The sequence below is a fragment of the Neolamprologus brichardi genome, chromosome 11 (assembly GCF_056152115.1).
Source record: "Neolamprologus brichardi isolate AB-2024 chromosome 11, ASM5615211v1, whole genome shotgun sequence".
In the NCBI taxonomy this organism is placed as follows: Eukaryota; Metazoa; Chordata; class Actinopteri; order Cichliformes; family Cichlidae; genus Neolamprologus; species Neolamprologus brichardi.
In genome coordinates, this window is record NC_142114.1 from 6832616 (window position 1) to 6858152 (window position 25537).

General features: G+C 41.0%; 1 protein-coding gene across 3 annotated transcripts in view; it reads right to left on the reverse strand.

Annotated features, from left to right (window-relative positions):
* Positions 1-23516, reverse strand: part of rbms3 (RNA binding motif, single stranded interacting protein) — a 129939-nt gene extending 106423 nt beyond the window's left edge. Inside the window, exon 1 of one of the 3 annotated variants that reach the window (XM_087848039.1) lies at positions 22260-23512. In XM_087848039.1, coding sequence (XP_087704165.1) covers positions 22260-22334 — 75 coding nt within the window. In that variant the 5' untranslated portion in view covers positions 22335-23512. Of the gene's footprint in view, positions 1-22259 lie in introns of all 3 variants that reach the window. The other 2 variants (XM_087848041.1, XM_087848038.1) reach the window with 2 other exon arrangements.
* Positions 23517-25537: the final 2021 nt, after the last annotated feature.

Below are 25537 nucleotides of genomic sequence, written 5' to 3' on the forward strand. Positions count from 1 at the left end.
CAAAGAGCAGAAGGTGGGAACACTCACCACTGTTGTGTCATAAAAAATCTAATGATCAATTTTGACATTTAAGGAGTTTAGATCGATCAGTTGTTTACATCACTCAACACAAACAGAACTGCATTACTGCATGCAGAAGACACATCATCCACATTCAGAAGCACATCTCTGTATAGTGACTGGTCTTATGATTTAAACAGGCAAATGTTCAGCATTCAAACTACAGGTGAACAATAGTCAAACCAGATGTTTCCCCGTTATGTCGATATCAGCTAGTCAAGTACACACCTACACAGCATGTTAACAAACCGTGAAAAAAAGCCACACAAAAAAATGAAAGATTGCTGGTAAGGGTTTCTATACATTAGTATTTACGAAGGGTATGTTGTGACTTACCTTCAAAATTACAGTGGTCCCTCGCTATTACGTGGGTCACCTTTTACCTCGCTGTTTCGCAGATTTTTTAGTGCAAGTTTGCATGCTTATTTATTTTATTTTTTTTACATCACATTGTGTCCTGCGTCCTGATCACTGCAGACGATCTCCTCCGTGACGTCTCTCCTGTACAGTACAGAATCGGGCTAGCAGTGTGACTCTGAAGTGCAGTACTGTATGTCGACGAAACGTTTTGCACCGTCAAAAAAATAAAATTGGCTACTTGATTTCACCTATCGCTGGTTATTTTTAGAACATAACACCCGCGATAAACGAGGGACAGCTGTTTACAGATACTGAGAAATATAACATTTGAATCCCTTTTCTCTTTTGCTCTGAGGCGTGGGGGGAAAATATCGACAAGTCGATGAACATCATTTAAAGATATATTGGGTAAATGCCCAAGACATCTATAGAAATGTAAATCGCCACTTGATTCATTCATTTACTTAACTTGTTTTGGACCGTAAACAAGGCGTGAATAGGACACCGGAAACAAAGCTCCCCACAGGAGTTTCCGCACCAGAAGTAGCATATGCTAACCTGCACATAGTCTATACTAAGCCTCTGGACTTACCTGCCTCCTTACACTCAAACCCTGATCCGTGGCTCCTCCCACAGCTCACCTCACCTCACTTCCAAGTAAGACCTCACAATTTAAATGTGCTTTTTGCTCACAGCTTTGGACTCACTCATACTTTGGACTGTGTCCAACGCTCATCTCCTCTATCTCAGGATTGCTGTCCCAAGTTGCCAGATTCCTTCCCATGCACATCCTGTTTAACATTCCTTTTGTGAAGACACCTGTTGTGCCAGTAAAATCTGTGAACGTTGAGCTGTTGTCTCCTGGGTCCTGCTTAAGCGCCCGTTTTATGGTTACTTCTTTCATGGTCACGACATTCTCCAGCTGGCTGAAAAGTGCTTTGAAGTCCCTCCCAGTCTGCTAAGGCGCCAACATAGCGCCAACATCCAGGTACTTGTAGTGTACTACATGTAGTTTAAGTGCATCTATGCCCTTAAAATAGCAAAGTATGTGCTTCTAGAGACAGCATTGTACAGCTAGCAATATGGTACCCTCCACCATCATCTAGTAAACATCCTAGAAGATGAGGTTATGTTTTACTACCTTCTGTTAAGGAATAAAAGTTTTAAAGGTAGCACAATCTAAGCAAGTGGCATCCACCTTCTTTACCGCATATCCTATTTTGGGGTCATTCTCCCACCCATCCTTCTCTAGTTTACCAAAAAACACCTCTCTGAATGCACAACATGTAAAATCTTCAATTAGTAGATATACAGCTGCTCAATATGCACGAGAATCTCAGGAAAATCTTCAGCACCTTGTTGATTCTGTGCCATAAAGAATTAAGGCAGTTCTGAAAGTAAATAGGTGTCTAGCACTAGCCTGGTTGTGACTAATAAAGTGGTTGGTGAATGTAAATCTTCAAGGGTGCTGCAGGATTTACCTGCAGGAGCAGGGATGCAGCATCAATGCACAACTAAATCTATGCAGTCTTGGCTATTGACATAAGGTTCAATAAGCTCCTCCACTTCAGATTCCCCAGGTCTGACTTAAATACACTTATCTTTACCTTTTGTTCTCTCTGGGTCACCGAACATTTATTAGCCGCTTCCTTCCTTCCTCCACTATGTCCCTCGCTCTAATTAAATTCCTTAATCAAATCTGAGAGGGGCAAATATTCAGGGAATGAGAGAAGACAGAGGTGGGAGGAATGGGAAAATTGGTGGGATAGAAGAAAGGATGAAGAAATCAGAGTGTGAGAAACTGGAACATATTTAGTGAAATCTGACCTCTGTGAGATCAGATGATGACCTGACGATATCTAGAGGGAAAATTCTGATACCAGAACAAAGTTATAACTGAGCATTAATATTTTTATTTTGCAGGTGGATGATTGGACAGGAAGCCAAACCATGACTTAAAAGGAAATACATAACACAGCCGGCCAGGCAGAGAGGCAGAGTAAAAATCTGATGTACATGGAGTGAGTTAAGCTTAATAATTTTACACCAGGGACTTTAATTCAAAAATGCACTTTCCTGTTTAAATGAAAATCACATTTTAGAGTCAACTGCCAAATCAAAACACATCTGGATAATGATGAGCAACTATGACGAGGGGATGTCGCAGAATTTTCCACAGGAAATTCCATTAGCTGGAATACTGAATGGCAACATGAAGTGGTGTTTAATACATTTATGCTTGTGAAGCATTTCAAGTCTCATGTCTTTTGTTATTGTGAGAGATTGTGCACAGCATCTCACGTCTGCAATTCAGAATCCAGGATTAAAGCATTCACAACAGACATGGTTCGTCCATTTATTTAAAAACACAGAAGCTCAACAGAAGTAGCAGTCGTGTATCCGCATTAAATCATAACCCCGACACAGTGTTTGGATTGATTTAAAGGCATGATCAAATTACCTGGAAAAGGTTAAAAGTATCCATTACCGGCTAACATGCTTTTGCTATTGAGCACAGGGAGAAAAAGGAGAATGCAACAGAGCTGCATAGAGCAACAATCTTACCCAACTGTATCCCGAAGGCATCAATCTGCCTAAAGACTCAGTAAGGGGAATACACATATGATGTAAAATTGCAGCTTTAAGGACACTTGATCTCAGGACAAAAAAAAAAAAAGAAGCCTGCTACAATCTTTTAGAGGTTGCACAAAGACTTTAAGTTTTAAGGACTGAAATGTAGCAAATAAGAACAAGAGCAAGGAAAGGCAAATACAAGAAAACGAAAGGGAAGCTAGTCTAATAAAAGTGTATGAATACTGGAGAGAAAAGGAGGAGGAAAAAAGACATGAGAATAGCAAAGGAGGAAAGAAAGGCCACCAGAGGGGTCACTTCTGCTGTTAATAATTTATCCTTTAAAAACCAGTGTGAGGCTTTAATTGGTGCCGTGGCTAATCCTGAAACACACACACACACACACACACCCCCACACACCTCGGGGAGCCTCTTAGCAGCTGTGCTCCAGCTAAATTGGCTACAGTGTAGCGGCGGCAGCAGCGAGTTCCCTCCAGGTATAACACAGTCAGCCAAAACAGCAATATGAGGCCTGCCAAGCCCGTCTCATAAATCTGGGCGTGACACTTCTCACTGTCTCACGCTCGCTGTCACGCTCTCAAAAGAAATCTTACGGCAAATCAAAGCGACAACACGTTAGTCCCTTGGTATGGCTGTTAGCTAGATAAACACTCAGTTCACTTCAGCTGTAATCTGCATTTAGCTTAGGCAGAAGATGTTCTGTACTATGTTGGAGCCTTTTTGCATGACTTGGATTAAAGTCATTCATTTGATGATTTAAGGCTCGTCTTAGTGTAGATCAAAATGACAACCTGTGAATCGAATTAGCCTTTTCAGACCGGAGGCTTCACTACAGTTTAAATAACTAAGCGATAATATAAACATTTATTATTATTATTATTATTATGTCATAACCAAATCAAAGGTTGTTTAAAGCTGTTTTGTTTGAATTCTGAGAAGGTATAACTGAGGGGAATTAAGCTGCTAATGCTGTTATTTATGGCACTTAAACTTCCTCCAAACAAAGAAGAAAACAATGAAATGTCATGTAAAACATTTAACATCATCCCTTCCAACACTGCCTTTGCCTAGGCACTTGGTCTGAAGGGCGATGGGAAAAGTCCTTATATCCAACCATCTCACATCAGCTGTGCAGGCATGATAAGAACTTTGGCCGTGAGCTCATCCAAAGGCGAAACCCTGCTGCCTGTATCATGTCAAATTGCATACGCCAAGATTCTTCCTAAAATTTAGACGTTCTGTCTCAATTCAGCAAAAAAGCAGAGGAACAGACTTTTGTCCTGTCCTGCTCTCTAATTGTTCTTCTTTTACTGTTTGCAGTTGGCACTTTTCTTTACTGTCCATATAAAGAAGCCCAAAATTCTCACAGAACAAAGATTTAAAAGTGGTTGACTTTACAGATGTGGTCTATGACATGATGTCACGTAACACAACTTGCTTCAAGTAAAAGTCAAAGCTCACCATGAACTACTTACTTGATTTTCCTCTAAGTTGAGCTGTATCTCACATGCCTCTTCAGGTGACAGTGATAGCTGGCACCATGTTTTCAAATACAATAAAAGTGGCAGCAGAGAACAGGCCCTCCTTCCTTGGTTATGATTACATGTTCTGCTCCCTTCATGTCCCTCAGCAAAACATGGAAATTCTCAACCATTTCATCTCATCCCTAACGTTCCAGGAAACAACCTAGAATACAATATTTTTACACCGTCTCAAAGGCAAGTGGCTCCAATAGCACACGGTATGCATCCAGCATGCACCACTCCATAAGTATAAAGATTTCACTGGCTGTCACCTGCACTGCCGCTCAGCAAAACGTTAATCTGTCACAGCAGCTGATGCCACATTAAATCTATGAATCAGATGTTACTAGCAGTGAATTTGAGATGATGCATGACAGCATGCAGTTACTGTGGTTTTACAATAACCCCTGGTGCGTCACCTCACAGTCTGTGTTACCGTGAATTGCATTTCTACCTTGAGAATTAGATTTCCAAAGTGAGATAAAAGCTAGCCCAAGAGTTGCTGGAGTCCAAAATCACCCAGACAGCAAGGTTATCAGCCAGACCCCGGCACCATGAGAATACATAGTGTCTCCCAAATCCTATTGTACCATGAAATGTCACAGCACATTAACTACAAGAGGGATTACCCTTCCTTGAAAGTAAAAGAGGGAGGGAGCCATTGAAAGGAGATAGAGAAACAGAAGGTGCCTGGGAATGCGTATGTGAACACATGCTGTTGCATTAAGTATGGGGTTAATATATATATATATGTACATCCTATAAATGATTTTGTACTATAAACCTTGCAGTTTTCCCCTTATAAACACTTTTCCGTCCATCCACCAGTCCATCTATAGTTTTCTCTTGCTCTACTTCTGTGCCACTGGACATGATAATCTCTAGATCATGATTTGGCTTTGCTTATGAATTATGTACACACACTCACAGACACATGCGCTTGCACACAAAGCTTATCTATCGCTGGGAAGTTGTTCTAGGTTGGCAGACTGAGCCCAACAGCTTGTGGCAATACTTTGGAAGAAAGCAAAAGTCTGTCTCCACTGCTTTGTCTCTGTTTTGCCACTCCTCTTTTGTCAGCCCCATTTTCCTTCTGTCTGAGTGTGTCACTCAATCTGTAATTCAGCTAGACTTTATGTCTCTGGTTGACTGTTGTAAAGTCCAGATTGTATGTTTTGAACTCTCTAGAACTGTCTTTCAGCTTTTCGCCTGACATGTCTCATATACCACTCTAGTGCACTGGCAATGCAGAGAGATGCACAATGAGATTCCTATACCAGAGTGACAGTAGATCTTTAAACCAAACAACTCTCTTCATACAAGATTATCTTATAGGCTCTACATATTTTACATCCCCCCCCTTCTTTCCCTGACTGGGTTATTTTTGCCTTTGCACTCCTTACTCTAATCCGATTATTTGCTTCACTTTTCCTCAGCTGTTTTGCTTTAACTTTGTTTTTGACCCAGAATTCTCTGTGGACGTTTAAACTACCACACGCTTCCAGGCTAACTAGCAACTCTCCTTTTTTTACTTTAGCGTCTTAGTGTCTTTAAAAGAAAAGGAGGGAAAAAAGGAACCGGTAAAGAGATTTCAGTTGTTTTCAATAAACAGGATGACGAAGATCTGATTTTCACAACATGTGTTGGAGGAAGTAATTCACTGTAAGATTTCCAAGAAAGACTTCTTTGAGTTTGAAACTCCCAAATTCCTCAGATTGATTACAAATGAAAAAAAATTCAAGGCTATTGTTGTCCTCGCTAGGACTCGCTGACTACAAAGTGTGTAATAGTCTGAGGGGTGAGAACACTTATTACGGTAGGGTGGGATGGTGGGACCGTCACGCAGAAAGCAACTGCTCAGCCAGAATGCTGTTGGAACAATATTTTGTTTCATTTAAAATGAGATGCATCCTGTTTGAAGAAAGAAAAAAAAAACTAAGCATAATAACACCATTCTATCTTTAAACGGAATCAAAATGTCAGGACATCTGTCCACTAGCTAAATCCCAAAAGACAGAGTGCTAAGCAGAAGGACAACTTCAGCACTCAAGTTATTCTACCAAAAGAAATGTCCAGGAATAATAATGTGCTATTGGACAAGTCAAAGACCTTATTCCAACTTATGTGTTGTGGAAGACCCTAAAATTCATAGCAGGACACCCACCAACTGTATCACTGCGGTATGTTCCTAAGGTCTTCATTTAACCCACCCACCCTTATAAGCAGGTCTGTTCCTTAGTATGCAGTCACAGTCACTGTGTCGTGTAAAAAGAAATATCCATGACTGGAATACAGTGACTTTCTGAAAATAATCTTTTGGATGAACTTACTGTAGCATTGGTAGCAGTTTCACCTCTGTATGCTTCGTATTTAATCCACTTTGGTCCTAATGAGATTAAAAAAACAAAAAGCCTTAGTGTATGAATTCATCAGTGTGATTTTTTATAATAGGAAGCACTCTAAACTATCTTTAAAAAGAAAAACATTCTGCTTGTTAAATCCTTCAGACTGAAAACAATATCACCAGCTTACAACTGTATTATCTTCTTATTCTGTACCAAGAAGAGACTAATCTGGAGTTATTGTATGCCTTGCATGCAGGTGGGTCCCCCACCGTACTGCCGGAGTGTCCCACACATCATTGATTTCTTCTTGAGAGAGACAGAGAGGACTCTGAGACCTCCGCTGAGAGGATAATTCTAGGGTTGGTATTGGTAAGAGTGCTACAGTTAGTATTATCTGCAGTGCACTGAAAGCTCCTCCTGATGTACGCAGAGTCTCCACTGCATCTAATCTAGCGGCTGACACTTTCTCTGTGTGTGTCTGTGTGTAACTGAGGAGTGTGAGATTGTACATTAAACTACATGCTATCAGTTTCATTTAATCCTACAAGTGCGCACGCATAGGCCTTTGATTTTAATCATAATGGTAGTTCATAATGGTAGTGGAGTCTGATGGCTATAATTTTACAAAATTGTTGCAAGAACTAAGTTATGGCAGCTTATTTATGTGCTATTAATGTTGCTGTGGGGAAATAAAATTGAATAAAAACCATAACAACGGTTCCTAAACTAAAATAGTAATTGTTTCTATATACAGTGTCCTGTATAATCTTTAGGATAAAGATGTAGTTTTGCCTCAGATTTACAATCCACTGTGGTTGTGTACAAACAATGAATGTGTGACTCAAGTGCAGACTAATCTTTAATTCAAGAGGTTTCACAAAATTTTTGATGGACTGTTTAGGAATTAAAGTCATTTTTATACGCAGTTCCCCTTTCTAAGGCTCAAAATGAAAATAAAATAAATGTAAAGATTTTAATACTTGGATGAAACTCCTTTGCAGCCAATGTCTGCCTGAAGCCTGCAATCCATGGACACCAATAAATGCTGCTTTTGCTCTCAAGCTTCACTTTACTGCAGCCACTTTCAGTTTCTGCTTGTTTGTTGGTCTTTTTGCATTCAGTTATGTATTTAAAACATCCTTTATTGAATTGAGATCAGGCGAATGACTAGGCCATAGAAGAATCTCTCATTTCTTTGCCTTGCTTCACAGTGTAAATGACCCACTGTCCAGTCAGTTTTGTGGCATTAGGCTAAATCTGAGGAGAGTATAGCCTTAAAGATTTATCCTGCTATTTCTATTAGCAATCACATCTTTAATAAACACTAGTGACTGGCAGGCATTATACCCATACCCATGTTACATCCACCATGTTTAGCAGATAATGTGGCATTGCTTTGGATCGTAAGCAGTTTCAAGTTAATCTCCGTTTCATCTTTCCACTGGTTTTTTCTGTACTTTTTGGGCGTTTTAGAAGTTTTGTGGCCAAATCTAGTGTGAACTTCCGGTTCTTGAATATATTCAGTGTTTTGTAACTTTTTGTATATACTTATATCCGTTTCCATTCAGAAAGCCGTCTCGACTTTAACAGTGATACACCTGCCTCCTCCCATTTCTCTGTGATAGGTTTGTTTGGGTTTAGAGATTCTCTCGCTTTCACTGCCATCTCTTTGGGTCTCATATTTAACATAACAGTGAAAGCTATAAAAATACCAATTCACTACTTTGACTCAACTTCAGATATTGTGTCCGCTTCATTTCACATGAAACAGCAAGGGAGCGGGCCTCACCTTGCTGTAAAACTGCTGGTCAGTCAATTGTCCAATTAATTTTTAACCTCTGAAAATGTGGGACTGAAGAAAAATGGCTGTAATTCTTAAGCAGTTTGTACAAAAATAAATTTTTTAACCCATTGAAGCAACACTAAAAGTCTGCACTCTGTTCATATATTGATTTACATTTTGCTGTGGTAATGTACAAAAGCAAAAGTACAAAATGGCAAAACTACATAAATTGTTTGTCCCAATCATTATGGTGGGCACTACACCAGGACAATGAATCTTCTCTTGATGTCTAAAGTCAACAATGTTACAGCACTTGTTAATTAAAATCAATACACACACCATAAAGTTCAATATTAGCATGGATTTGGAAATTTGTTAAAGTTCTGTGAAATTCAGCATCGGGAGACTGAGTCAGTCCTAAGTCACAGGTCAGTTCAAAGTCAGCATGAGTCCAACAACAATGTCAAGCTCTGATAAGAGAATTCTCCTAATGATGTTCAGCATCATGTACTGCATGCCAAACATCCTAAATGCACAAAGTACATTTTAATGAATGTCAAAATGGGCTCCATAGAATTAGACGCATGTTCATACTAACCCTGTAAAAGCACCCATCAACCATGCACTTTCTACTTAGCCAGACAAATTGATTGTGCACATATAAAGATGAAAATGTACAGTACATGAAGATACTGCCTCTCAGGCTCTTAATTATTTATGCAGGAAGTTAAATCAATGAAAAATGCAGATTGCTCTTGTACCACATGTAGCAGACAAATGTCTCTGTCTCCTCCAATGGTTCAGCACAAATGACAGCATGCTTGTGGAATTCACAAATTTTTCCCCCCTTTTTCTTGCCTCTGACAGTTCATTGTTTACTTACTGTGAACAGAAGCAATAACTACATTTGTATAAACCCTATTTAGCAGCATCTTCAATTTACGCTCAGGTTGCTGCTGCCAAATGTGACAAACCATAGACAGGTACTCATTCAAGTGTTTTGTTAGCATGTATTTGTTAATGTCTCAATAGCTGAAACTGCACTGCACAAATAACACCTATAAGCAACCCTTACATCTTGCCTGAACAGCTGCAGAATGTAACAAAAATGTTAAAAAGAAATAATCATAAAAGGCAAAAGACTTCAAAAAAAAAAAAAAAAAAAAAAAAAAGCAGCGTTTTGAAGCGGCTATGTTGTCAGTTCAAGTTAAAATAACCTCACCTCAAGCATTTGAAATCACTTTAAAAGTTATTTTTAACCCTCAGACATCACTCTCCCACTCTCAGAGAGACAGTTCTGCAGGCCTTACACAAAGAACTATTATGGTTGGATACTCTTTAAGGGCTGCCTGGATAGGGGAGCTTGAATATGTAGTAATTTGGCCTCAGTACTGGCAGGAACTGAAAGGTTGTAAGTACTTTTAAAGAAATAAACAGCTGCATTAGCTGTAATCTACCTCCCATCTTCACCGAGATAAAGAATCTGGTACACACTGTGGCTGACACTGTAAAACCTCCATACCTCGCCTTCACAATGCCACTTCTCCGTGGTAACAAACAATGTACAGCACAGAATATTGCTGAGATGCCAGAACAATGATTAGTGTTCTCAGTGCTGTTCTAGCGGCTCTGGTGGCTCGGCTAATCTGCTGCTTTATTGTACAGCAGCACCGATATCAGCACCAGAGCAAGTGCGTCCAACAGTCACACGCACAAACCCGATTCCAACATTGTCACACAAGAACTCGTCTCTCAAGCGCGCATGCACGCGCTCAGAGTGCGCTGAAAGGCCAGGCAGTACAACACGCCTCAGTAGTGTGTGCCAGCCTAATCTAGTCAGGCCTTTTATCCCATCTCCTCCCTCCACTTCCACTTAAATCAACACTTCACTGAGAGCTACAAAGCTAGTTTGCATCCTCGACACATCCACTACGCATGTGCACGTGCACACAGGCGCACACTTTACTTCTCCTCCTTCATCGTTAGTCTGTTTATCTTTCACGTTGGCACACTTGCATCATCTCTGTGTCTCAGGCACAAGCAGGAAAACACATCACACAAATGCACACTCCTGTGCATGCGCATGCTCACACACTCTTCAAGTCACACACCAAAACATACTTACAGCAGACTCTAGCACAACTTTGAAAAAGGCTGGTAGTCTCCGAGGAGATGCTGCAGTGTGAATGAATAAAAGCTGAATGTAGCCTAACAATCTGTGCTCAGCCGAGTGAGCTGGCCATTGCCCAGGCAGTAACTTTGTACCCCTGTAAACAAAAGGATGACTATATGCTGACTGCTATTATATCGTTTCCAAAAGCTTACTGATTGGGGGCTTTAGCCGTGTTCTTCATATCAATGCCTGCTATTTGTAAATGTCAAATTCATTTTTCATAAACCTCAACCCAGCTTTCCAGCAGGCAACACAACTTGGCGATTTGCTCTTTTTATCTTTAGAAAATGACTGGCATATAGGCCAGAATTTCTAACACACACAAATTCTGTGAAATTCAAACTTTCAAGTGTCATTAGTAGGCATTCACTTGGACTAACTCTGCAATCAGCATCAGCCTATATTTGGACTGCATTCACATGTATACCACTCCTCCACCCACACAGACAGCTCTGATAAAAGCACAAGAGGTCCAAAAAGTAATTTGACTGGGGTCCAAAAAAATAAGTGTTTTCACAGGATAATCCCTGACTGGGAGTGTGGCTATAGGGGTTCAGTACATGGTTTTATGTGTGTACTTGTGCAATTGTGTGTGCGTACATGGGGGTGGGGGGGGGTATTTGGGGCAAGCTGAGGAGGGAGAATTTTATTCAGGATTTCATTAACAGGGAATAGGAGATGTTTGTTCTGGCCAGCCACCTCTGGCTCAGGGACAAGAGTGTGTCTGTAACCCAGCTAAACTGTCTGCAAGGGCAAACACTGTGGCAGTTTTATGGAGTTAAACTCGGTTTCTTTAAAAATTCCTCTCAAACGGAGAAAGAAAATGTACAGAGGTTGAGCACCAGACTTTGTTCCCACTTGGAGACGATCCATTTTGCTTCTGGATACAAAAAACAATGTTTTGTGTGTCTTTGCAAGCACTCTAAAAGTGACCAGGACTGAAATGGTATCAGTGGGTAGCAGCCATTATGAAGAGACTGACTGCACATTGAAAGCGCACTTTAATGCAGTGAAAAGTGAAGCTTTCATTCCATACGCACATTACTTTCCAGCATACATAAACGAAAGTTTTCAAACAGAAACACACACTCAAAACCCCATCAGTCTGCAGTTATTTGGCCCAGAAAAGACTTGTGAGAAATCTCTAAATACTGAGGTCTTATGTTGTGGGGTATAACCTTAATGTGTGTTTTAAAGTTTACCATAGGTGTTAGCAAAGAAAATTTGTGGAATATACTGAGCTCTAGGATTTTCCACCCCCCACCTGTGCACATCTTAAGCTGGATTTCTAGTTAATGCACAGTTTTTGCAGGGGTCTCACTCCTGGCACCTATTTAGTTGGTTTTGACTCACCACACTTCTGGAGGGATTTATCGTACATGATTGGACAGCAGTCAGTCATACTCCAGTAACCTCTACGCAACACTGGAAAGCTTTGATCTTTTTTAAAATATGAGACAGAAGCAGGTAAAGTGGGTGGGGAGAAGATTTTCAGTAGAAATTGACATCAAGGTCATAGTTCTACAACTTACGGTTTTAATTATTAGCTATTCATGCCAGGTTCTTCCATGATATGGTATGTCAATTTTTCACATTTTTCCTCATTGGAAAAAAACAAAAACAAAGTACAACAGCTATGACTACTCTAGCACAACTGCTGATTTCATGTATTCAAGACAAGGAAAGGGAAATACCACTGCTACATCTTTAACAAAATGCAATGACTCATAACTATGTATGGAATTTTACAGGGGGAAATTTTCCTCTGAACAGCCTGCACTATCCTGAAACCGCATGAGATAGAAAGAGATGAGGGGCAATGGGGGGAAAAAAGACAAAAAAGGGAGATGTAAAGGAGGAAGTGCTAAAGAACACCACATGGGGAAAATCCCTTAGGCCCATCTTTCAATTATCTATCTGGTCCCTGGTGTAGAGATCACACGTCCACCAATGCACAAACCCACCCCGCTGCATTTCCATCGGGGAGCACACACACAGTAAATGGAAAACATGATTAAGAAAACCAAACCCCGATGTTGATAATAAAATTATATGCACACCATACACTCAAATAATGTCTGTTTGTTATAGAGTTATATTCTTAACTACAGTCCTGACCAAAAATGCACTTTTTCATCAAGTATTTTAATGAAATCTGAATGTGTTAATCAACAAAAACAGCACAATGACCACAACTGAATGTTTTGCTTCATAGATTCATTGTCTATTTCGTAGTACATTTTGTGGTTCTACAGACAAACAAGAAGTGGCAACTAAAAAACTATTTTCTTAGCCGAATATACAAATAATTAGAGGAAAAGTTTTACATGTGCAGCGATATATAGAGAGAGCTCAAGATGAGCAACGCAGACTAGAGTTCTGCACAAATCTGAAAGTTTATCATAAAAAAAACCAAACATTGTTGGTCATTACATTTATCTATGATTCCAACAATTTTGGCCAGTTTTCCAAAAATGCTTTTATCTCAGACACAGCTGTTAAGTTGAAGGCCTCTGCCAACTTTCATAAAATCCTAGATATCTAATCAGTTGTACTGAGAATCACAGGAAGCTTCTAGATCAGAAGCCAGACCGATTAAACAATATCACAAGGGAGTGCTCTTGTACTGAATGTACAGCTGTGATTTGATCATAGGCAGGAGGATGTAGGTTGAATGCCAAAGAGAACCACAACTGTGCTGTAAGTTTCATAATAATTTGTGAAATACAAAAATATGATAATAATTTGAATGATTTTCTTGCTTGGACATGAAAACAGGAAGACTAACCAATTTCAGATAGCTAGAAAAATCTTTCAATGTATTATTTGTCAGATGTTCCTGCATGCAACTTTTAAGGATACTGAATATGTTGCAGTGTTTTTAAGCTTTTCCCATTCATTTTATGCCAAGGCAAACAGATGATCCTGAATTAGCAAACTAGCAGCACCCTAATATCTTAGTTGTAGCTAAAGTACTAGGTACCATGTCCTTCTCCCTCCGACAGCACCTCTGAAGCATTAGATCCCCATATATATTTTGTCGAGGTTGCAGATCTCCCTCTTCTTTTCCAGATGAAGCAATGATGCCACAACACTGTACTTTACTTGGTCTTCAAAATAAAAGTTAATATTTCTACTTCTGAGACTAAGCCAAGTTAGTTTGCAGTTCAAAGTCGTGCTGTTATTGCTCTCATCCGATTTGTGCAGGTTGGCTGATGTCACGTGAGCACAGCTGGAGGTTTACACCAAAGTGTCCAGGATTCTTTCATAACTCACTTTTTTTTTTTCCATTAACAGTTTTTAAGGTCTTAAACTTTTCACCTCAGAAATGATGGTGATCATATTTCCACCAAATATACTTTAGGGGCACTGATGTAATGCCTCTTGACCAGTCAACTAAATGCTCTACAAGAATCTTTAAAACACAACACATGGTATTATTTTAGCTCTGACTGAAACACTTAGCATTTGACTGACCCCTGCAAAAACTGAAATTCCTTCTATAAAAAAACAAAATTATGTTAACCAAAGTATTTGAAAGTTTTCCTTTTTACACATCATATTTCTCAGCCTTCCATCTGTTCACAAACCGTTAAGGATTATTAACATTCTGTATTTACAGTAGGTTTCTAGGCCACAAGCCATAAAATGCAAATCTGGAGCTGTCCCACTGTAATTTGTGAAGACCTGAACAGTATCTTCCATCTCTACAAACTAGATCAGGCTCATGGCCAGGGGCCATAGTCTGTACACTGAATCACTCACACACACACACACACACACACACACACACACACACACACACACTTAAAATAGCTAACAGCTAGAGGTTGTGCTCTGTGTCTCTCCCTTTTCACCACACCAATAAAGTCTTTGTCAGGCACTTAGCGGTGTTCTAAAAGGAAGCAAAGTGACGGCCAGAGCTGTTCGTCTCAAAGAGTTGTGATATCAGTGCGGGTCTTGGACATTTCTTAAGCCCTCAGTGTTTTAGTTTCTGCTTCCTGCAAGTAAATTTAACTCTGAACATATTTTTCCAAAAAAAAAAAAAAAAAGATGTTTGATGCCAGACAATATTATTATTCTATCAGGAAGTGTTGGGGACTGTTGGAGCCTTCAGTAATTTCCGTTGTGCAACTGTTAGAGGTAGAGGGCTCTGACAGGAGCTTTTAAGAGGCAGAGAATCCATTAGACAAGGGTCGCTACAAAGTGGCCAACTATTAAAAAATGCAGCAGCACCATTATTCCCTGACTGAGCCTACAACTCCTGTCTCCTTCACAGCGTCGCTCTTTATTTCCCTTTGGATCGTTATCTCTTCTTTTTCTTCTTTGAATTATTTTTGCTACAGCCATCTGTTCTCTTTTTGATATGTCTCCTTCACATCCCTTTTTCGCCTCTATCCTGCCTTCTCCTTCCCTCCTGCACATATTTTTCTATTACAAAACTGGCAGGGGTGAGCTTCTCTCACCCCTCCGTGCATGAGCTGACCCACTGAAGCTTTTTCATTCCTATTTAACATAGTAAGGCAATGGTCAGCAACCACTACTGTACCGGGACAAGAATAGAACAGCCCACGGAGAATAATAAATGGACATATATGGGTGGTTAGGAGAGTCCCTTTTAAGCAGTAAAAACTACCCAGGCCCAGCAAACTGAACAGATGGTAGGAGAGAGGAAAGGGGAGAGAGAGAGCCCAGAACACAGTGGGATAGGGGCTGGAAAAGCGAGAGAGAGAGAAAAAAAGGAGGGAGAGTAGAAGGCGGCAACATAAGGCCATTCTCTCTTCTCTTCATTGGCATGCGATGCTATGGAGATCAGAGTTGAAATCTAAACAGAATAGCTGGGTCTTTAAACAACATGCACGTAATAATACTGCCGGTTGTAAAACTACAACTGATGCAGGCAGGCAGATGTGTGAGAAGAAACAGGGCATGAGCAGAATGCATGCAAGGCTATAAAGCTTATACCCTCTGTTTACTTTGCACACTAAACACACACTTTTCAGCGTCTCTGTGTGTGAGATGTGTGCTGCATAATTTATGGCGGCTGTTTCTGCTAAGACGAAGTACTTTATATTTGACAAGAGGAGGAACAGAAGCTCGGGAGGAGACGAGGAAGGAAGGGGGAAGGTTATGTGAAATGGATGATGGGTGAATGAGTTAATCAAATTTTTAATGTTCTCTTTGTGTTTACACAATGCAGGGTGTTTTAATGACAGCGAGCTAAGCCAAAAAGAGGTCAGGCATGTTTTGTGTGCTCCGTTTCGCTCCTTCCTTTATGAGGTTTACTCATCACAACAAAGCCAACTACTGACCACATTTATCTAACGCATAATGGGGAGTAATTGAATGTGAAAAGCTCATTTTTGAAGGGACAGAATATTCTATTTAGATGTCCAGGCATGTCCGCATGTGTCATTACTTTGATATCAACTAAATGCTGTTTCTCATTATCCTAATTAAAGCTCCTTGTGTGCCGCTGAGCATATTAGCACACTGATCTGCAGCAAACTAATGATTAGCTGGTTGATAATATGACTTTTTTTTCCCTGTTAGCCTCTCTTATCTCCCTCTTAGTGATTATCATCAAAGATTCACATCCTCAGTCAATCATCACCACAAGCTGCAAAGATTAAAATTTAAAAAAAAAATAAATGAATAGCTGCTATAGTTAGAGAGGCATCACGGATAAAGATCAAAGTTCACTAGCAAATTCATGCATACGGAGACAAATTATTTGCGTGGTCAAACAGCTATACACGAAAAAGATGAGCGAAATGAAAGCATTGGGGAGCTGAGAAAGACTCGAAAGTTTCTGCATTTAAACTGAAGACAAGCACGAGTGCTGGCTTATATTTGGAAGTGTCCAGGAATTACCTTAGGTAAAAAGTTAGGTCCATAAATTGTTGGAATGCACAATTATTTTGTGGTTTTGCTTCTGCACACCACCAAAGACTCACAATTAACTGAACAATGAATGACAATCAGTTTCGTGGGCAGAAGAAGCCTGCCATTTAACAATTATCATAGATAGCTGGCCAATGCATTCGATCTTAAAGACTGGAGACTAAAAGAGAAAAAAAAAAAAAAAACTAAAATCTAAATTTACTTGCAACATGAGAAGCGAATGATGGGAAGACTGATATGGACACGGACAGAAACAGAATGATATGCTTTGGATCATGAACTGTCAAAGACGGTGGAGACAGTGTTATGGGGCATTGACATGTATAGCTGCCAGTTGAACCAGGCCACTAACTGTATACTGGTAACTGATGATAGCAAACAGGGCTGCACTCTCGTGTTTAGCCAAATATTGCAAAAATAATAGAACAACACTGTAAATATAAATGGACTGGTTGTTATATAGCGCTTTCCTACTCTACTGCATACAAGCCTCAGTCACCCATTCATGCAAGCACTTTTTTCTATGCCTAAGTGTTTTCTATCCAATATTTAGACTCTGATGAAGGCATCAGGATGAACTTGTTCAGTCTTGCTTAAGGATACCAGACATTAAACCACCAACCTCCCGATTAATAGACGACCTTCTCTACCTCCTGAGCCAGATCGAGCAGTGCAAATAAATAATGACCCAAAGCATTCTGCAAAAGCAACCCAAGAGTTGCTCAAGGTAAAGGAAATGGGATATTGTTCAATGGCCAAGTCAGTCGCCTGATCTCACCCCAACAGGGCATGCTTTTCTAGTATTAAATCCAAAAGTGAAGGGAAAAAGACGAGCAGCAACTGCAGATGGATGCATTAAAGGGCCTTGCAGCATCTTAAGGGAGGAAACAGACAATTTGGTGATGTCTGTGGGTTCTAGACTTCAGGCAGTCATTGTCTGGAAAGGATTTTCATCCAAGTATTAGAAAGAATCTTACTTTTAAAATTATATTAGTTTGTCGAGTTTCTTTTGAGCCTCTAAAATTGGGGCCATTGTGTAAAAATGGGTGTAATTCCTCAAAGGTTGACGTAAACTATTTGAATTAAAGCTGAAAGCCTGCACTTCATCTTGATTGATTTAAAAAAAATCCTTGCCTTTCTCCATCAGGTTATGGAGCTAATTTAATATTGTTACACTGTAACAGATTAAAGGTATGTAACACAAAGTTAAGAAAATCTGCCTTATCAAAACTAAAAGTTGTGTGTCATGAATGCCATGTTTCCTCTTCTCAAACCAGAGAGATATCAGTTTGTTGTTTTTGCTAAAGTTGCAGTGACACCACCACAACCTCAGGAAAACACTCAGGAAATTACAGCAATAACAAGCTAAAATACTTGGCACATTTTGTTAGGGATTTTTGCAGTCTTCATTTCTTAAAAAAAGAAATCCTTTCATTAAATAATTGTAACTATTAAGCAATACAACAAGCATAAAAAATAAAGCAAATGAAACCAGCTCACAAGCGCAATCAGAAAAATCTGAAACATTGCTTATATTCAAGAATGGCAGATTTGAGCTTTAGTCCCTCCAGCAACAACACACACACACAGGTTAAATTTTAACAAATCACACAGAATCTAACAGTGCAGCTGCACTTGTGCATTAACCCTCACCCTGATCCCCTCACACCCTCTTACAGCCATGATTAAGGGCCACTGGGCTCACATAAGAGGCCATGCTATCACTCCCCACACCCTGCTAATGTACACCAACTATACCTATAGCCCATTATGGAAGCAGAGCAAGAGTAAATTTCCGTTTAACAGCTGCGCATTTACACGCACTCCGTCATCTGCCCCATTGTTAGTTTAAGCCAGCCATTTCATAACTGCCTCTATGTGAAGGTGGTGCACGTGTGTTAATGACAGTGAGGAAGTGTGTAGGTTTAAAGACTAGTACTGCAGGGCAGCGAAGGCAAACTACATGTGTATACACACACACACAATTGATTTTCAGAAAGGGAGAAGCTCCTCTTGCTGGAATCAAGATTAATAAGAGGCCCATCAGATCAGTTAGCAAAAGTAGGAGGAAAAAAAAAAAAAAAAGAGGGGAAGAAATGGAAAAAGATATCTGTAAATTAGGAGAAAGTAACGAAGAGAGCACACAATACATACTACACATACTACCAGTTTAGTCTCTCTGCTTTTGTCCTCTGTAGACAAAGGAAAGAAGCCAGAAAAATACCTGCACGGCTACATTTCCACCCAACAATCCTCTACCCCTGCCCGCTATAAGTCAGAGTAGAAGAACCAATCCAACACAAGGCTGTTGTCAAGGTCCATATAGACGTATAACTAAGCCTGAACTTCTATGGAGAGTTAGACGTGCGGGTGCACACACACTCTAAGAGGACTGTTCTTCTGGGACAGGGGGGGCTTTAATGACAGCAAGCTGCACTGAAAAGGGGTCAGGCACGGGGGGGGGACTCATTGTTCAGAGGCCACACACGCGTGCGCGCACACAAAGTCACTTTACCTCACACAGGATAACACGCCCACACTTATCCACACAAAAGTGAGCAAATAAATTCAGTTCACGCTCATACATGAATTGACAAAGTTGCAGGCTCATGTACAGTCACGGATACTGGTTTTATTTGTCTATGAATGCATACGTGAACACACACCCTTTCAGCTGTGCTTGCAGTGTGAGTGTACTCTGGGGTAGGTAGGATCCAATTTGATATGACCTTGAGAGCAAAGAGAGGTCTGGTGGAAGAGAGGGATGGAGTGTGAGGAATGAAGTGATGGCTTCAGTCAGATGCCTGTTGCAAATACTTGTGAGAAATGAGATGACCTTGAACTGACTGAGATAAATAATAGAACAAGCCACAGCAGTGTGACACAGTGACATCTGTACACGTAAAACGGGCATGCATCAAGTGTTGAAGTTAATCTAACCTACGTGTTCATGCAGCATAGTACGGTGGAATAAAGCAACAAATCACAGTCAGTTTTATTAGACGGCTCCAGATTTAGAGATATGCTAGATATCGGCACAGAATTTAAAAAGTAATCTTTTAAGTTCAACGTGAATTTGCTTCAATCATAACAACAAGCGTAAATGCACAGCAGTTAAACACAAAATGAACACTGTCAAAAACCCATTCTGACACAAAAAAAAAAAAAGTTTGTTAAGATGATAAATTCAATAATTTGTTCCCCCCATTTGAATTCATCCGGTTTAAGAAAAAAAAATAAACAAGAGTGCCAAGAAACAATCACCATCTATAGCCTTTACGTTTCTTTCATTAAAAGGAAAATTAAAAACAACATGTTTCATATTCTCTACAAGCAGAGGTGAATTTTCTGGTGCAAATTAGCAAACAGAAAGGCGCGCTTATCATTGAAGACGTTTATTACAAGCAAATCACAGATGTGCATTAACAAACAGTTCTCAGCTTCTGTTTGTTCGTCTTGAGCACGCTCTTAAAAACATCAGACAGATCCCAGATGTGAATGTGTGCAGCACTGAGATCAGCAGATAAGTGGGTAATGTCGACACGCTGCAAATACAATCTGCATGTGTCATCTGTAAACGCATCCCTCAATTAAATAGGAAAAAAATCTTAGACTTCATATGGGGAAGCCAGCTGCTAAACTGGAAGTATTGAAGCCTTGGACTACAATACCTTTTAGTCATTATGAGATGACCCTTTTCTTAGAGTTCATGTGCCCAACATGTGAACATGAACAAAATCTACCCATCCCTGCATTAATACTGATCAACCAGATACTTCAAAGTTGATACTTTGGCTAGTTAAGACATGCTTTGGTTGATCAGTATCAGTTATACAGAGCCTCAAAAAGTTTAATTGTTTAGTGGACTCCACCAGCTTTGATTTGTATAGTAATTGTCCACAACTTGTTGCAGTGAGGCATGCAATATAAAAAGTTAACGAGCAGTGAAAAAAGTCTTCCATGTGGAACCATTTCAATTTACAAAATGAAAGCAGACCAACATGCACTGGTGATCTTTGAGACGCAAGAGAAACACTAGAAAATTTGTAAAGTCTCTTCTTTGTGGTCAATATTTTGTGCTCAAATGGACACTTGCACTTTTGATTTTTGTTTGTAAGAGAGTCATTTGGGTATTTTAAGGTAAATCCTCTATAACCTGCATCAAGACTTCTTTAGATGCTTACTGAGAATGAGCGCGGGAAAGCGGTAATTGGGAGGGTAATTCGACCAACAGTGTCTGGAACTCCACATAAACGTGTTGCTGTTGGCCTGCAAACGCACCGTGCAGTTTTTGCTTGGCTCACAGTTCAACATATTTTTAACAGCCGAGCAATAATTTTCTTACCTGTTCTTCCCACACTCTGTCCACCAGTAGCATGATCTCTCTATTCTCATAGCATTCTACTCCCACACTTTTTCATTGCCTCTCTCACCATCGCTCTTGCCTGACATGTACATATTTACTAAATATTGCAGCAAACCTGCCAACTCCTCATATTTACTATCATGACAAAAGGAAAAAAAAAAAAAAGACAGTTGCGCACACACACACACACACACACACACACGAATCAGAGCAGACAGAGGGAATGGCGGGTGATATGATGCAGGAGCTATCGATCAGGCCCTTCGTAACCCATTTTCTGCCTTCTCGGTGGTAGAAGAACCAGTACGTGTCAGTGCGTGTATGTGTGAAATGAATTTATCAAGATGCTCCGTGTATGCATTCTATGCGAGCGCGAGAATACTGGGATCAAACTGACAGAGCGGAGAGAAAAAATAAATAAACTGAGCTTGTTTTTCTGCATTCTAGGTAATCCGAGAAGTAAATCAGGTTCCATCAATCATTTCTACAACATATCATAATGGGTGAGTTGCATGGACTAGGGACTGCCAGAGAAGGGAGGGGTACAGGGTGGAGTTCTCAGGGTGGTGGGGGTTGGGGGACAAAGTAGGCGGGAATATAAGGATTGAGGGAAGGATGGGCCTCCTGCCCTGAACTTGAACTTGGAGCTGGTGGGGTCAGAGAAGGGAGGAAAGGGTCAAGCACTCAGCGCAGCTGGAAAAGGGGAAAAAAATCCAGTTGAGTGACATCAATATCTCCCAGCTTAAAGGCAGATGGGGGACAAGGGACAGAGTGCTATTTAGCAAGCTCTGTTCCAAGACAATCCCAGCATATATACACTGATGCTCGTTTTACCGTCATTCAGTGTTTGCTGGTTTTGTAAAACACAGGCAAGAACGATCGCCTGAGATATGCCACAATCACTCTTTGGATCCTGATGCACAGACTTAGGAACGTGACCCCACAAAGGTTTGGGGGGAGAGAAAAAAAGCAACAACAACTTCGACACTCTGGACTGATTTGCACTGGTTAGGAAAGATTTAAAGAGATACAAGACATGGAAGGTGAAACTTTAAAAGGGGAGTTGAAGAGTGCAATTTTGCAACAGTTTTAAGACGAAGCGCTGATCTACAACACAGAAACACAGTAAGTCAAACCTTGCTGACCATCTTACCTTGGTCTGGAGATAGTGGGGGTAGTAGTAGGTGTAGTGGGGGTACATTGGCTGCTGTTCCAAACGTTTTCCCATGTAGCTGGAATCCAGTTGAAGGTCCTGGAGGCTGATCACTTCCGAGGGGATGGCCTGAATTCTTTAAATGACTGCTTCCAAGAGTGGGGGATGAAGAGAGAACGCTCTCCTCTCACTGGTGAAGGTGATACACGCGCAGAAGGAGGAATGGATAGAAGAACAGATAGTGCTTGAGATTTTAGTCCGTCTACTTGTCTGAGAGCTCAAAGGGAATCTCACAGAACCATTCCTTGCGTGGGTCTGGAAAGAGATTCCGGAGTGGCAGCAGAAAGAGGTTTGGGGAGAAGGAGGTGTGGAGTGAGGAAAGGAAGATATGAAAGGATAGCAGAAATACAGGAAACAATAGAGGGAATTGAAAAGCCTGACTGAGAGGGGGGGAAAGCAGAGGGAAGAAGAAGAGGATGATAAGGAGGAGGGATGAACGGCTGGGTTTCGGTTGCCGGTTCCCTGCACACTCCGCTCTAAAAATTAGACTCACTCTTCTTCTGTGCTGCCCTGAACATGCCCCTCAATTTGCTTTCCAGTGTCTTTCTCTTGTCTCTCTCCAGCTCTCTCTCTCTTCCTGTGTATGCGTTTCCCTGTCTCGTTCTTCCTCCCCCTCTCTTGTGTACCAGACGAGACCCTGATCCCTCTGGGAGCTCGGCTGTATCCTGGAGAACACACGCTGTCCTCTTCTCTATCCTTAAAAGACAGTGAAATCAGCGATGAACTCACACATGGATGTGGAGCTGGGGAGAAAAGAGGAGGAGGAGGAAGAGGAGGAGGAGGCGGAGGAGGAGAGAGGGTGGTCTAGAGCTGAAGCTGTGACTGCCTTATTTTTCCTCACTCCCTCCCTCTTTTGTTAAGCTCCGGGGATAGATAGGTAGATACTGCTGAAGCCCGGCGTGGAGGATGAGCAAAAAGAAAAAGCCGTGGTGAAAACTCCTCTAGCTGAGGAAGAAGCAGATGGCGTTATCCAGACGTGCACTCACACAGAGGAAAATCCCTTCTGATCCACAAGGTGCCCCCTCCAACTCTCTTCTCTTCCCCTCTCTTTCTTCTCAAGCTCACTCCCTGACGGCCTGCTTCCCACTGCGCCTGGCAGCCGTCACTGTGTGTGTGGTGGAAGTGGTGGCGGCAACAGCGGTGGTGGAGGTGGTGGTGTGTGCGTGCGTGCGTGCGGTATGTGTGTGACTGTGCATGTAACTGAGAGGGGAGTGTGTTTGTGTGGCTGTTGGCGTCTGCTCTACTGTGCGTGCTGAGGCATAGAGGGGCTCGGCTCAGCGCAGCTATGCTCCTCCCTCGCTCTCTCTCTTCCTCTCGCTGTCTGGCTCTCTCGCCCTCTGTGTTTATGATGGAACTATAGAACAGTGGGAGTGGCTGGTCCTGCCCTCTTCCAAGCCCTTGTGAGTGTGTTTGTGCTAAATAGAATATGAAAAAAAGAAAGACCAGCTTGAAAGGTGGAGGTGGGTGGCGGTGTGAGCTGGGGTGAAGAGTGCAAAGAGGATACATAAGGAATATTATTTGGAAAACAGAGAGGACCCCCTGCTGGCACCCTACAGGCGCAGCAACAATTGAGCAGCAAAATGGTCATTTTTCACTACATGTACGTGATTAATTAATGCCATCCTGGTTTAAACAGACTGTTGAGATTATCTAATATAACCAGCAGATTTAAATTAATACATAAAAGCTTATAAGCTTAAAACAGTCCCTTCCAAACTGCACAGGATGCCTTGCTGCACACAGCAATGCTACTTTCACACATGTCAGCAAAAGGGCCCGACATGGAGAGTGTATGTAGTTCAGTGGTTGTATGGCACAGTGACCCACTGACACAGTGCTGCCTGTTATGTGATGTAACCAGGTTTAAGTAGTGCTCTTACATAAGCAAAGTGAGCCATGCATGAAAAGGCTGCTCTGCCCTCTGACTACAGCTCTCTGTGAGAAAGAAAGATACAAGGGTTGGCAGACAATGTACTGCAGTGGAAAGAGGGGCACAAGAACAGAAAGCATACATAAAAACTGTTAGATAAGAGCTTCATTTCTTGTGGGCAATTAAACTACTTTACAGCCTGTGATGCAAAAACACATTAATATTGTGGGCTCCTCTAAGAGCCATTTGTCACTATGCCTACATCAATTCTTTCATACCACTCTCCACAGGTTTGAGTGAGTCGTGCAAGTTATAAGCAAGTCGGGCTAATCTGGTGAGTAGAGAAGTCATTGCTCTGGTCAGTTAACTCAAATAACATTCGGCCGGTCTACCTTAGTTTACACTCACTGTAGTCATAAAAAAAGACTGAGTTTTGCTCTGAAATTCTAATATAGCTTTATTCTTTGAACATCTTTTGAAGACGAAACCGTTTTCCTTTATAACAGCTTCTGACCATATAAGGTTTTCATAATAGCAGCAATACTGGTCAGGACAAACCAGTTAAGCAAAACTGGATAACCAAAATTATATTTTCACCTTAAATATATACTGTAGCATCTCCCTTTCTGGTTTAAAGGGAAACTTCAAGTACTTTACTAAAACTGACTGTTGAACTATTCCCATTGTGAGTTTTTTTTTGGCAGTAGTGGTAAAGACAGAAACCCTTGTCTCTACTACTACTAACATAATGTTTGAGAAACATGGCTCTCGACCAAAGTGAAATGGTCCTTGAAATTACTGAATAAATATTATTGACCAAACCAATCCCTGTTTCGTTGTTTTCTCCATAGTTCACAAAAGTGGAAAACCCAAGAGGAGAAAATGATGTTTATGCTCCTGCTTTTCTTCACCTTAAGGATACCCGCAGCCTTAGATACTCAATATTTACAAGTAGAATGGGTGGTAGAGCCTTCAGATTTCAGGCCTCTCTTCTGTGGAACCAGCTCCCAGTTTGGATTTGGGAGACAGACACCATCTCTACTTTTAAGTATCTTGAGGTAACTGGTTGATATGTGGTGCTGTAAGTCACCCTGAAACAAACTGTTGTGTTGGGCATGTTTAACGTTGAACGTTGCATTCATGCGGTTTTCCCCTGCAACAGACTGGTGATAGAGTGGCTAAAGGCTGGTGCACCATGCTTCTTGCCTAAATAAGGACATGCTACAAAAAGAAATGGACAAACAAGGACTGTTTTTTCTATGCCTAACATTCAGACACACTCATTGTTCGTATGCATCAGGAGTAACTGAGTTCAGCATCTTGCTCTAGGATACTTCGACATGCAGAG